This window comes from Zootoca vivipara, chromosome 8 (genome assembly GCF_963506605.1).
Source record: "Zootoca vivipara chromosome 8, rZooViv1.1, whole genome shotgun sequence".
Classification (NCBI taxonomy): Eukaryota; Metazoa; Chordata; class Lepidosauria; order Squamata; family Lacertidae; genus Zootoca; species Zootoca vivipara.
In genome coordinates this window covers 22,523,673-22,539,261 of record NC_083283.1, presented here as the reverse complement: position 1 = coordinate 22,539,261, position 15,589 = coordinate 22,523,673, and the positions used below count along the sequence as shown (strand labels likewise).

At 39.9% G+C, this 15,589-nt stretch overlaps 1 protein-coding gene across 4 annotated transcripts in view; it reads left to right on the top strand.

Annotated features, from left to right (window-relative positions):
* Positions 1 to 15,589, top strand: part of VPS13B (vacuolar protein sorting 13 homolog B) — a 358,159-nt gene that overhangs the window by 298,245 nt on the left and 44,325 nt on the right. For all 4 annotated transcript variants that reach the window (XM_035126123.2, XM_035126121.2, XM_035126124.2 and 1 more), the window contains exon 43: positions 11,980 to 12,141. In XM_035126123.2, the coding sequence (XP_034982014.2) occupies positions 11,980 to 12,141 (162 nt within the window). The remainder of the gene's footprint in view (positions 1 to 11,979; positions 12,142 to 15,589) is intronic.

Sequence of the window (15,589 nt, the reverse complement as noted above, 5' to 3'; positions counted from 1 at the left end):
CATAGAACCAGTTCACATATAATGCCAAACCAAGTTTCAGTATATTTTACATGAGTTGGCAGAACATAAACACTTCTAAAAATGGATAAAATACATTTGTAAGCATCAGACTCATGTGCACTTTCCTCCTCCGCACAGTCAGATTCAATTGTTACTTCCTTTTTAGCAGAACCCATACTTTGCCATTATAACCAAATTGGCAAGCAATGGTTCGCACCTGCTGTTTGCATCAGCAGTGCAAGCTATGGTTTAATGGTGGTTTGCATTCTGACAAGCCATAATTTGCTGGTTTGGTGTAACGCCCAAGTATGGTTTGCTGCAAATCTAAAAAAATAAACACCGACAACTGGGAAACACTGGCCTGTGAGTGCTCCAGTTGAAGAACAGCCTTTACCAAAGGTGTCATGGCCTTTGAAGACACTCAAACTCAAGATGCAAGGGAGAAACATGCTAAGAGGAAGGCAGGCTTGGCAAATCCACACCATGATCAACTCCCGCCCAGAAACCAATGTCCCCACTGTGGAAGGACGTGTGGTTCCAGAATTGGCCTCCACAGTCAATTACGGACTCATTGTTAAAACTGTGTTTATGGAAGACTTTCTTACTCAGCTACGAGTGAACGCCAAAGAAGAAGAAGCTGCAAACTGGAAGCAACTAACTGATCCTCGGTATATGAAAAGAAAAGCAAAGGGACCTTATGGGCCCACAGCTAGTTCCTGATCTTCCAAACCATTGGGATAATTCAAAGCTGCCATGCATGACTAAATCGCACTTCCACTCTCACAAAGTGGTCCCCTAAATTCCACCAATTCCCTGCTTCCACTGCAGCCCCTCATGCCCATCTTAAGCCATTTTAGAGGGGGCACTGACCCTCCAAAATACCATTTTCTGTGGTGGAGGAGCTTTCATTGGTTTGGGGCAGAAGCCCCATTGGATGAGCAGAAATCCACACGCATCTCCCTGGATGCAATTCAGTGGTTTGGAGCAGTCCCTTTCCTCTTGAAAAAAATGTGCAATTACTCACCATGGTTGTTACAGCAAGTGCCATACTTTTAACCAGTACTTTTCTTCTAGGAAAAAAAAGGTGCCGGTACTGTGGGCGGAAAGCACTGGTTTGGAGGATCTTACATCTGAGTTGAGCCATGTCAGAATGGGCAGGGGCTGTGATAGTGGGTTTCTATCTCTTCAGTCAGCAGAGAGCTAACTGGGCAGGGCAGGTGTGAACTTCTGAAGGTTTGGCAAATCTACTCACAGAATAAAAAAACTGGCAGTGATCTACCCCCTTTTTGGGGTTCACGTCAAAGTTAGTTGTTGAGCTTTTTTTTAGGAAGGAGGCAGGCCCGTTTTTGGGGGGTTCGGGTCAAAGTTGTTGAGTTTTTTCAGGGAGAAGGTAAAATGTTTGGCAAAAGCTTTGAGAAATCTAGCCTGACACTTTATTGTCAGATTTCCCCACACTTTATAGTAGAAGTCTTTTTATTATCACATAAAACATGTTTTCAAAGGAAATTAAAGCTCCGTGGGCCATTTTGGGTGGGTTTAAGTCTATGCCGGTGAGATCAGGATCTGACCTGGTGAATTGTAATATGTAGCATTTCATTGCATATGTTTTATAAAGTCAGTGAATGTTGGGATAAGCAACTATGAGGACCAAACTCCATGTAAGGTGGAGATGTGGTCACAGATCTTCTGGGTTGTTTTCAGTGTTTAGCCTACTCAGAGTGAATTTATTGAAATTATTGTACATGGCTTATTGACTTGGAGTAAAACTTAGTTGGATAAAGCCCTCTGTCAGGTATCTCTAGCTATTTCCCCCTCATTATATTATTGAAAGCATTCACTACATCTTGCATCCTATTCTGTTCATACAAAAATAATGGTGCAAGGCAATCCAAATATATATGTAGATTATTTTTCCCTGCAATTGTTCAAAATGCCTTGAGTTGTCCTAAGTTATCCAGGCCTGCAAGAAAATAATTTTCTTTACCAATCTAAATACCAAAACGAAGTACTGTGCATTAATTACCCATCGCAGAACTACAATAGCAAAGCTAGAAAAGATAAAAACATCTGTTTCGTATCAAGAGTTTCTTTTTTTCAAGCCATTCCATGGTTTTCTTATTGTAAAAGGACGTTCATAAAACAAGAGCTAGTGTGATTTAAATCTTTACAGCTGGTTCAAATATCACTGTGAAAAAAGAGTCTTTGTAGCTCCAATTTCTGCTTTTTGTCATATTTTGAGCAATGTGCTTAACAGAAAACAAGCAAACAGAGTTTTGGATGAGGCCCGTTACGCATGGGCTGGCAGGGCAGCAACTACTGCAAAATGGCCTTCAGAAAGGTCAGTTGCTTTGTGCTGTTAAGAAGTATCAGACATCGTATACATATAAATAAAATGCAGTGTATAAATATTTAAATGTCTGAGACCACATCAGAGTGTGAATGACTGACTTGGACTACAGGAGTATGCCTTACAGGAATACTCTTGAGTTGAAAATAACAGAATTGTATATTTGATTAAGTAGAGCCATATGTTGCATAGCAGCATACTCCTGACAGGTACATTCTATGAATAGTTGGGTCTGATTTATACACGGGGGTGGCAATGTTCAAATGACCCACAGGAGGATATGCTTCTGTAATTGTTGTTGTAATTTTCTCATTTCCTCTCATGTCAAGGGTTCTTGCCACCATCTTCTGATGTGGTGGGTGGGTCTCTAGCCCAGGGTGCACTTGATTAAAAACTCAGCCTACTTTTAAATTAAGGGACATCAGACGCAGAAATGGACCCAGAGCTGCTTATTAACGTTAATTGTTAACAACATGTTCCTTATGTGGCTTCTCCTCTTCCACATACCGAAAATTAGCTTCCCACTAAGTGCTGTTTGGTGTGCAGTGCTCACAATCAACACATTATTCTGCTGGACAAAGTCAAGAGCACCACCGTTAGTTGAGTTTTCCACATTTTCTAGCTGAATTATTAGAGACAAGTAATTTTGTACACATTGTAGATGGGAGCTGACATATGAAGCATAAAGCAATTTGGCCTTGCACCTTTAGGTCAAGAGTTCAAGATTAACAGAAGCCTCTGTCAGTATTTGTTTCTACCAATATGCGGACTAATTTTTTCCCCTAAATAATGATGGTAGTTTTAGAAGTAGAATTAGGCTTTAAAGACATCATCAGCCTCTTTGCTTGTAATTCTAGGTCACATGTTCAAATCCCAAGATGATGAATCTTTCCCTTTTTCCCCCCAAGGCACTGATTCTCTTTTGTACGTAACAGTCTTAAGAGTCTAATGTCTTACAGTGGGAAATGCCTTCTAAAACACCAGGAGCACAATTTAGCCAAAACGATTTAGCTTAATTTTAAGCACCTGCTTAACTCTCTCATTGAAATTAAGGGAACAGAAATGTTTTTTAACTTCAGTCAGCTGATTGATCAACTGATTGTTAATAGGTACATTTAAATGCCAGACTTGAGTCGTTTGTTGTTGAAAGCAGTTCTAGAAGTCTTGAAAGATTGGCCCAATAAAATCTATCGCCTCATCAGATTTGTGTTTGAACTGTAGTAAGATTTCATTTAAAAATAACCAATTTATAGAGCATATAGGTTGTTTTTAATTCAGCAAGATTGTATAAGTAAAATGAAAATATGTGAAAATGTATTATTTGCTTCAATTGCATAATTCTTTATTGCTTTAAAAATTGTTCTTTGAAATGAAATATAGTGGAGAAGCTCCACATATTCCATAGTATTTCATTATTGCAAAGGGCTACATATATAGGGATAATGAATTCTGTAGTGAATGGGTCAGTTAAGTAAGAAAGCCGCGGACATTTCATTAGGGAAATGTAAACCATCCCACCAGACACGTTCTTGTTAAAATAATTTCTAAAGTGCCACAGAATTTATTACAGGCCACTTTTTAAATATGAGTAATCCATTTGTTTAAATCCGAACAAGTTTCATTTGATGGTTTTCTTTTTTTTACTACCTAAACAAGATTTGACTTTAAAACTACATGTATAGCTTTAATGGAACCGACCCTGTACCTATCCTGGAAGAGAGTGCTTGGGAAGACTCAGCCAATGAGCTTATTGCGTGTGCAATATAAGACACTGATGGGATTGTGGTGAGTGGTATATTTTACCATGCTCTGCAACCTCTTGAACCAGCAGACAAATCCTACAATGATATAGAGTGGTACCTCGGTTTAAGAACAGTCCTATTTACGAACAGTTCGGTTTACAAACTCTGCAAAACCAGAAGTAGTGTCCCGGTTTGTGAACTTTACCTCAGTCTAAAAACAGAATTCGAATGGTGGAAGGGCACCGGTGGCGGGAGGCCTCGTTAGGGAAAGCGAGCCTCGGTTTTAGAACGGTTTCGGTTTAAAAACGGAGTTCTGGAACGGATTAAGTTCGTAAACCGAGGTACCACTGTACATGTGGCCATCAGGACATTTCCTATCTTGTAGGAAGTTCCAAAATATAGCTACAGTGGTGCCTCGACTTACGAATTTAATCCGTTCCGAGGGCACCTTCGTAAGTCGAAAAATTCGTAAGTCGAAAAGCGCCATTGGAAACGCGATTTCCCATAGGAATGCATTGGAAACGGAAAAATTTGTAAGTCAAAGCAGCCCCATCTAAAAATTCGTAAGTCGAAAAAACCCTATCTAAAACCGCCGCAGTTTCCGTTCGGATGTCGAGAAATTCATAAGCGTGTGGCCATTTGCCCCATTCGTAAGTCGAAAAATTCGGTTGTCGAGTCTTTCCTAAGTCGAGGTACCACTGTACTTAATCAGCCCTGCCTTAAAATTAGATCAGAAAAAGTGCAGCCTCAACTACACATACAGAGTTTTTACAGAGTTTTTACACAAGCAGTGAGTGGGTGTTCATAAGCAAGAAAGGAAGCAGGTGCTATGAAAAGAGATGCTGTTTTCTCTCTGGGCTCAGAGAAAGAAGGAAGCAGGAAGAGAAAGTTAACACAATGGATACATTGCAGAGGAGCAAACCATGTATCTGCCCTTCTAATTGGGTAAAAGTCTATATTGTGGCACTTCCCCATTTGAAAGGAAATATGTTTATTCCTAAATATCCTTATTGTCTGATATAGTAATTGACAAGTACAAATAAAAGGGTTATAGATTTAAGGAGGCTGTGATGGGTCTAAGTCCTCCAAAACTACATACATGGATAGCTCTAAGACTCATTCCAAGGAACTGATGAGTGGTGTACAGTACATAGAATTATTTATTTACAACAGCCCTGTAAGATAGATAGACTGGAAGACAGTGATTGGGTGGACTCACCCAATGAGCTTTGTGACTGAAGGTGGCCTTGAATATGGGTTTCTCATTGCATTGCACTGCACCACATTACCAGGAAAATTTCTTTAACTGGAAACAGATAAATGAGCAGAGAGCTATATGTTGGTGAAAGTCTGTAGTTCAGGAGTATATTAGGCTTGTTTTTCTCCTTTTCTTTTTTCATGCTACTCCCCAGATCTCCCAAAGGGAAAATAGAGGTCTGGGAATCTAGTCTAGAGGGCATTGGTGCTTTTTCTATTTAAAGTGATCTGCCCATAGTCAGCTTGGAGTGTTGAAGTGCTGTTGAATCTTTTGCTTTTTAAAGCCCCCCTCCCCCAATGTCTTATTCTATAAATGTTTATTTCAGACTCCTGTTTACTTCTTGTGCATCCAACCACTTGGCCCAGTTTGTTTAAGTTTAGCTTCTTTGCACGCACTCCTGACTGAGATTCAGTGTACACATGCAGCTACCTTACTGTGGCCGTACTAAACGTGTTCCCATACCTATCTTTTCCCCTTTGTTTTGTTTTTAATTGCAATCCAGTGATGCCTAATTAAATACATCAGACTCAATCAGCCTAAGTTGATGTGTTAAAATCATGGGATGCTGGGATTTCTAGTGACCATCACCATGCCTAGGAATTTCAGTGAATGTCTTATGGACTGTGAACACCAAAAGACTTTTCATACTTCTCTTTTCCAAGAGCTCAGAAACACATGCTGAGAATATATCAGGCTTAGCCTGCCCCACTTCCTTCAATGTCAAATGTCTCACTCTCATTGCTAAAGGAATACACCTTGATCACAATTTCTCTTGGACTGGATGTAGATGGAACAAAGCAGTGAAATCCTTGTGTTCCCTTGATTGCTTTCACTCTTTCAACGTGTCATTTTAGGAACATTTCTTCTTTTCTATACTCCTCATTTGTTGAAAATAATAACTAGATAGAAAGGATGTTATCGTGGCACCAGTTAAAAAGTTCCAGCAGTGTCATAATTTTCTTTGATATGTATTTTGTTATAATGTTCATGAAATGAAGTACTAACAACAATTATTTCAAAGCATTAATTCTATCATTCAACAGCAAGCTATCACTGTTTTGGAACCCATTTTTAAAAGAAAAGCCTGACTAGCTTTTCAGATATCTTTTAATTGAATAACTTTGCATTTATATCTATTTTACTCCAAGAAGACCCATTACTCCTAAATATAACCCAATAAGGCAGACATGTATGTACAAAATATTTTTGTTTAATGTGATCCCGTTGAGATCCCAAGTTGAAATTTTGCAGGTAGCTCTTAGAAATATTAAATAATCACTACAATTTTGGACATATCATTTGACATATATCATATTAAGATCCATGAAGTTCTGAAGAAATTGTTATTTTTAGTTTTGAAACGTCTTAATTCTGGGCTGAGCTTTTAAGGTTTTTGTGTAATCGGGCAAGGCCAAAAGTATCAATTTTTTGAAATTTCAAACCATCGTAACTCTAAAATGGGATAAGATAAAAGAAAATAAAATTTAAACTTGGTTCTGATCATTCCACAAGTGTACAAAACATTAAGAAAATTGAATGACATGAGGTAAAAAATGGATCACTTGATATGGAATGACCCTTCATTCCTTCAGTTAATATAACCAGTAAAATGCAAGAATTATTGTATTAAAAAGTAGCTGTATTTTAGCTGGTCCTATTTGAATATTACATTATGTATCCTAAGTCTCAATGGGACAAAAATGTATATGACTTTATAGTGCATAAAGTGATATTTAATCGCTTCAAATGCAGTTTCTAAATCTATGGAGCTTATTCTGGGCTGCTGTATCTATGCTAAAGGTAAAGGGACCCCTGACCATTAGGTCCAGTCGTGACCGACTCTGGGGTTGCACGCTCATCTCGCATTATTGGCCGAGGGAGCCAGCGTATAGCTTCCAGGTCATGTGGCCAGCATGACAAAGCCGCTTCTGGCAAACCAGAGCAGCACATGGAAACACTGTTTACCTTCCCGCTGTAGCGGTTCCTATTTATCTACTTGCATTTTGACATGCTTTCGAACTGCTAGGTTGGCAGGAGCTGGGACCAAGCAACGGGAGCTCACCCCGTCACAGGGATTCGAACCGCCGACCTTCTGATAAGCAAGCCCTAGGCTCAGTGGTTTAACCACAGCGCCACCTGGGTAACCCTATGCTAGTAACTAGAAAATAAATATACTGACATTACAGTGTAGACTAGAACTTTGATTTGCACAGTGATGATCGAATCTGTTGCAGCCTCCCAAACAGATGCTTAGCTTCTTGGAGACCATCCTGTTTCCTTTAGATTAGGGATGGCCAACTGCTGTATATCTGGAACCACTCTTTTCTGGTCCTGGGCCAGAAGTGTATTATGCTTTACGTGCTGACTCCCTCATAAGTGGCCAGGCTCCATATACCATTTGGCACCATCTAGCAGTAAGGGCTTTGCAGACATGCAACCAATGGACTGAGGCATAGTATTACCATACATATAAATGTGTACATATATGTATTAAAGGTAAAGGGACCCCTGACCGTTAGGTCCAGTCGTGGACGACTCTGGGGTTGTGGCGCTCATCTCGCTTTACTGGCCAAGGGAGCCAGCGTACAGTGTACAGCTTCCGGGTCATGTGGCCAGCATGACTAAGCCGCTTCTGGTGAACCAGAGCAGCGCACGGAAATGGTGTTTACCTTCCCGCTGGAGCGGTACCTATTTATCTACTTGCACTTTGACGTGCTTTCGAACTGCTAGGTTGGCAGGAGCTGGGACCGAGCAACGGGACCTCACCCCGTCGCGGGGATTCGAACCGCCGACCTTCTGATCGGCAAGCCCTAGGCTTTGTGGTTTAGACCACAGCGCCACCTGTGTCCCTACATTTATGTATTACATACATATTAATACTGTACAAATAGAATGCATAAACATTTCTATCAACTGCACAGGTTTTTAAAGTATGATTGTTTATCTTGGTCTCCACTGAAGGTAATACTGTAACTGAGTGCATAGATTTCCAATAACAAGCAAATTCATTAACAAAAGCTGCAAGCCTACACATATCTATTTGGGGGTAAATCCCATTCAGCTCAGTGGAACTTAATTTGAAGAATGCATGCATATGATTGTCCTGTAAATCTGGGCTGATTGGTAGAGTGCAAGCCAAACCTGTTACCTCTAACCCCATGAGGTTTTACATCCGAGTATGGTAAGATGTCACTGACAATTCCATGCATAAGGAAAAGAAAAATTCTTTCAAATAGTATAAGGAGTTTAATATTATTCATCTGTTCTCTACATGGGTTTCTGCTCATAGGCTTAAGCCCATAACCATGCAAAAATATTCACTTCAGTAAACTGACAATAAAACTTCAAATTAACTTATTCCACTAAGATGAATTTTAAACATGTTGCAATGCTAAGCTTTCAGTCTTTTTGGGTACAGCTTTAACAAGAAAATCCAGTAGATACTTCCTTGAGGGGGAAATGCTTTATATATTCCTATATGTACTTGATAGCAACATACTCAGTTCTTTAGAGTTTAAATCCTTCCTTTAAAGAGGAACATTTCGTAAATCTGTAACAAGGAAATCCATGTTTGTGGGTAGATTTCTGAGCATGTGGGTATGGCAGCTTGACAATATAAAGTAATAGATCCGCCATTATAGAGTGCCAAAACAAACTGTGTGCTCTGAAGTGGCACCAGGAATGTCAGCCTTACTTTCCTCAGATAAACTGTACATCCAGATGCTCTGTAGTAGTCTTCCCTGCTTACAAAATGTGAGTCTTTGGCTGTTCTACTGACCTTTTCTGTATAGAATATGTTGATGAGAACAGGGCCAAATTAAACACCGAGATTTATACTGTAGCATGGAGCCCATAGCTTTGGAACTCCCAAAGGAAAATCCCCTTAAATCTAGTTCTATCCTAGATACCTCTGGTACCCTTCCCTGCATTCACCCATTTTTTTGCCATACTTAAATGGTTCCACCTCTTTCGCCTGCCACCTTGGGTGACAGCATTTAAACCAGCACCCCCATATTCTTCAGAATTGGATAATATTTTTGTTATCTTTTGCTTCATGTCAGCATGTGTTAATCAATACGTGTGGGGATGGATGTCCATCTACAGATAGATTTTGGAGAAAGTAAAAGGTGGGTATATAAGCAGCCTATATAGAGTGAGCACTTACACAAGGCTCAAAAGAGGAAGTGTATCACCCAAAATGAGAATATGGATTTGAATAAAATTTGCATATGCATAGATGCGTATGTAGAAATACTATAATTTAAATAGATACACAATGCATCTCACTATAGCAGGAAAGACCCAGGTGACCCATATGCTTTCTCATTCCCTTTTCTAGGCACTGCTATCTGTTGATGGGCAATTTCTTTCTTACAATTCTTGAATTTTGAACAGCACTTTTAAATGGACAGCCCTTCACATAGAGTACTGTTGTCTGTAAAATAGGATGCCTTGTCACCGTAGACTTATGTGGGAAGGATGCAAGAAATATGTCTTAACATGACTCCTGCCATTCCTCCAATATTTTATTCCGCCTCTAGAAAAGAAAGCATTAAAGCCAAGGGGAGATGTTTTTGAAACGCAGGAATGCAGTAAGAACATAGTTACTCATAATGGAAAATGAAGTACTGTATACACATTTGAATATCTGGTCACCATAGAAACCCAGTTCTGCTTTGTGTGTGATGATGGGGGTGTTCATTTAATGTGTGGAAATTTTGTACACCCAAGAACTCAAAATTTCTTTTTCTTTTTTCTTTTGGTCAAAATGAGGTGTTGACAACAGCAGCTACCAGACTGAGCTCTGTGAAAAACTAGTGGCCAAAAAGGAGTTGGCTGGCTAGAGAGGCCTGGCTATCTTCCTTGTTTTTATATGCTTCTACGCATTCTCTGGCATTTTGCTGACAGAATCTTGAAGCAGCTGTAATCAGCAAGGGAAGAGACTGTGCTGGTACTGGTGCCAGGAGAAGATGCTACTATGGAAGAAAAGGACAATGGGAAATCCAGCTCTCTAACAGACTGAGGGCCATCTTGAAGCTGCCAAGCCAACCAGGGGTGGGGCGATGGTGAAGGAATGGTTAGGGAAAGTCAAAATGGTTGAGGGGAAAGGCAACAAAAAGGGAAAGGAAACATTGCTTGGATTATATTGACTCAAACGGAATGTGTGAAACCAAAGTAGAGTTCTTCATAATGTGGTATACAGTATTACATTGTTGGAAAAGAGGCTGCTGTGAATTGGAAGGTAGTTTCAAGCTGATGGAAGGACTGGATAGGAATATTTTAAGCCAATGATACAAATCTCCTTGAAGGACTTACAGAAATATTGCCATCTTCGGCTGGCATCAAATCATTCCCATAATGCAGTGAATTGCAGTGATTAATGAACCCCTGAGACATTGGTAATTTATATCAACCATCAAGTAAGCCTATCATTCATACAATATTACCAGCGGAAAATGCCCAGTTTGCTCGTAGCTCAAGTCTGATCACTCAGAGCATCAAAGAGCATCAAAGCTTTTCTGTGTGCATTTTAAAAAAAAATCCAAGTGGATTTGCCATGCTGTGGTCCAGGTTTCATGTCCACACCTGTCCTGCTATATATACATATTGATACAGGAACCTTGCTCTAGAATACTGAAACATTTCAGAGTGAATACTGAAGCATTTCAGGACACTTGTGAGTTGACATGGCATCAAATTACTCTTTTACTACACAGAACCTTTGCACAAAGTGAACTTGAGTAAATTGTATTTGCTTAAGTCAACGTAACACAGCATTTGTAGGAATTCTCTTTGAGGCTATTTTACTTTTTGCTCCAAAAAGTATTAAAAACACATTTTATTTTTCAGAAACCTCACACTAAATCCTAAATATCAGTTCAGATGTCTTTGAACAAGTGGTTTTATTGTCAAAATCTCTAATATGTGTGGATGCAGAGGGTCATTTGGAAATCCAAGGAAACTGTAATGGGTCCCACAGGATATGCATTTCACAAAAGAAAGAAAGGCAGTGCAGAAACACTCCACCCCTGCAAATACAAAACACTACAGTCCCCAAAACTAAATGGGGAAAAAAATCAGATAACACCTCTCCCCACAAAACAAGCAACTCCATGCCAACCAAACAACCATCTCAAAAGCACAAAAGAATCCCTTAATTATAAAGAAATAAAGAAAGCGGGAACAGGCAGGGGGGTCTTAGCAAGCACTGTGGGCACCGGGTTGCCCACGGGCAGTACAGTGGGAACCCCAGGCATAATGGCTCATGAGTAGGTTTTGTATTATTAGGTAGAATCTCCTCAGGCTGTTCTGTACACTACTCTGCAGTAATCTCTGATGTTAATTTGGCTCAGATAATCTTTTAAAAGTTGTTATTTCATTGTCTTTTTTGCTTGTAGTTTACAGTTCAAGGAATATAAATATATTTGGGGGGTACCCATTAAAATATATTTCAGGGTACCCATAAATTGCTTTGTGATTTTATGATATAGAAAAAAACGTTCTGTAGGAAAAGCTTGTGACAAGGAAGGTTTTTGTGTGTGTATAGAAACATTCGCCACTGGGCAGGCAGCTGCCAAACATATTGCAATTAATCTGACCCTTGTTTGGCTTTCATATTCTTTTCCTTTCAGAACCAGTGCCCTGAGGCAGAAGAGTTGGTCTTCAGCCATTTTGTAATCTGTAATGACACACAGGAGACACTGCGGTTTGGCCAGGTGGATACTGATGAAAATGTTTTGCTGGCTAGCCTCCACAGTCACCAGTACAGCTGGCGCTCTCACAAGTCCCCGCAGGTATGAAAGAAAAAAGCATTACAAGTGCAGTGATTGTTAAAATTGGGTGGTGTTTCAATCATTGATTCTGGGTTTTTATTCAAGCATTCAGAAATCTTTAGCTTTCCAGATTCCAGCTGGAGTCACACGCTTTAGCTGCAAGAGACACAAGAGATAAACAAAACGGATGAGGAAACCCAGAAGTGTTTAGATTTCATTCAAGTTTGGAACTGAACACCCACACCCTTTCCAAATGAAACGAGAGAGAGAGAGAGAGAGAGAGAGAGAGGAGAGAGAGAGAGAGAGAGAGAGAGAGAGAGAGAGAGAGAGAGAGAGAGAGAGAGAGAGAGAGAGAGAGAACTGCAAGCTTCTGAACCCAAAGTACAGCAGTAATTTGTCAGGTTTAAGAGAGAGAATTTAGTCTTCAGGTTTTGGAATTTTAATCCTAACAGTGTGGACACAAAGCTCCCATTGAAAATAAAATTGCCGCTGCCATAATGCCTTCATGCAAATCTATGGTGTTGACCACACTTGGAATACATACTGTGTGCGGTTCTGGTCTCTGCATGTCCAAAGGAGCAGAAAAGGGACATTAAAATGATCAAGGGGCTGGAGCAATTCCCATGTGGGGAAAATTTATAACACTTCTGGCCTTTTAGTTTAGAAAAATGGTAAGAAAGACAGGGTAGAGGTGTGTAAAATTATGCATGGTGTTAAAATGGATAGAGAGAGGTTTTTCTTCCTAACTTTAATAGTATCAGGGGTCATTCAATGCAACTGGGTGCTGGGAGATTCAGGAGAGACAAAAGGAAGTTCTTCACACAGTATATACGGTAGCTAAACTGATGTGATGGCCACCAGCTTGGATGGCTTTAGAAGGCCACAAATTGATGGAGGATAAGGCTATACCTTTTTATATGCTACCTACAGTACCAGAGACAGTATGCTTCAGTTGCTGCGGAACAACTGCAAGAGAGCACTATCATATTCATGTTCTGCTTTTGGGTTTTTCATAGGTATCTGGTTGGCCACTGAGAGAAGAGAATGCTGAACATGATAGGAATTTTCTCTGATTTATCTTATGTTTTAATGGTTACCAGTCCCTCAGTCTCATATTGTATTGCTGCTGCTGCTTTCCCAGAATAAGCTGCAGCCCCTAATGAGGAAGGATTGCAGCTTTCACTTATGCTTAGGCAAAATCAGCTTGCAGGCAACTTATTTAAATGCTTGAAGTTATTCAACATGCCTTTAAAATGCTGCATTTTAATTACCCTTTATTCTTTTGGCAACAGGTGCATGCTTTTTATATTTTTCAACTTTTATGTGGCAGTGGAATGCTCATGAGAAATGTACATGAAAATCATTGTGAAGATACAAAACCATATTCTTCCATTAAGGAAAACTGCTACATCAGAATTAGTTTTAAATGGAAGTTGCATCTAAGAAGGGAGGGCTCCTTACTTCACCTTTTTACTATGCTTTACCTCTGGTAAAGCCAAATAGAGAGGCAGTGAAATGCTATGGAAGCCTGCTTCATTTGCCATTTGTCTCCCAGCTGTAAATTTTGCAAGCATTTACAAGGAATTGAATCAGAATGAGGAACATTCAGTTATGAATGGCTGCATTAAACGTGACAAAATCCTACACAAAATATACTTCTTTGGTGGATATAGCAAGCAGGTAGCCTGCTTGTAATTTTTGTACCTGAGTAATTTCAGTGTAAGCATGATGGCAGACTGTAGCCCAGCATTTATATCCGTTATACAATGCACATACTTGTTCTGTATATGTATTGTGACCGGCTCTGGTACATGATGATGTGAATATCAGCCCACAGTACTGTAGCATATGATAATTCATTTGTGAATATTCATGAAGACAGTTATCTGATTTCACACACACACACACACACACACACACACATATCATGGCACCTAAAAACATAGCCAGGGCTTTTTGTGGGAACTGAAAGTGGAATACTTGTTCCATAACTAATGTAATTTATACTGCCATAAGAGTGATGGCTACTAGTTTATAGGTGGTTGTAAGAGACATCTGGGAAACAACAATTGAGGGCATCCTGATCAAGTTTGCAGATGACACCAAATTGGGAGGGGTGGCTAATACCCCAGAGAACAGGATCACACTTCAAAATGACCTTAACATATTAGACAACTGGGCCAAAGCAAACAAGATGAATTTTAACAAGGAGAAATGTAAAGTACTACACTTGGGCAAAAAAAATGAAAGGCACAAATACAGGATGGGTGACACCTGGCTTGAGAGCAGTACATGTGAAAAGGATCTAGGAGTCTTGGTAGACCACAAACTTGACATGAGTCAACAGTGTGATGCAGCAGCTAAAAAAGCCAATGCAATTCTGGGCTGCCTCAATAGGAGTATAGCATCTAGATCAAGGGAAGTAATAGTACCACTGTATTCTGCTCTGGTCAGACCTCACCTGGAGTACTGTGTCCAGTTCTGGGCAGCACAGTTCAAGAAGGATACTGACAAGCTGGAACGTGTCCAGAGGAGGGCAACCAAAAATGGTCAAAGGCCTGGAAACCATGCCTTATGAGGAACGGCTTAGAGAGCTGGGTATGTTTAGCCTGGAGAAGAGAAGGTTAAGGGGAGATATGATAGCCATGTTCAAATATATAAAAGGATGTCATATAGAGGAGGGAGAAAGGTTGTTTTCTGCTGCTCTAGAGAAGCGGACACGGAGCAATGGATTCAAACTACAAGAAAGAAGATTCCACCTAAACATTAAGAAGAACTTCCTGACAGTAAGAGCTGTTCGACAGTGGAATTTGCTGCCAAGGAGTGTGGTGGAGTCTCCTTCTTTGGAGGTCTTTAAGCAGAGGCTTGACAGCCATATGTCAGGAATGCTTTGATGGTGTTTCCTGCTTGGCAGGGGGTTGGACTGGATGGCCCTTGTGGTCTCTTCCAACTCTATGATTCTAAGTCAGGAACATAGCTGCCAAGTTTTCCCTTTTCTCGCGAGGAAGCCTATTCAGCATAAGGGAAAATCCCTTAAAAAAAGGAATAACTTGGCAGCTATGGTCAGGAATGATATATTATAGGACTTTTTTTTTTTACTCGGTTTGCTTACACATAAACATAAAATGTTTATGTGTAAGCAAATTGAGATTTCAAAATAGTCTTTTAAATATACAGATTATTTACACAATCTTATCCTTACTGCAAGACAGTTACATATATAAATTTGTCAATAATGATGCTGGGAAGCAGGATGATGTACTCAGTGGGTATATACTTTGATCCAAGATTTTCTTAGGCCACATGAATGTATAAGTAGACTCTTCTCTAGTCATTTATCTGAAGGAGTACCAGTTTTGCTTTATGCTAAGATGCGAATTCTTGTACTTCTAATCACACGGTTGCCTCTGAGATGCAGCTACAATATATCCTGTATATCAAGGACTAGTATCTAGGAGCCCTGAAGTCC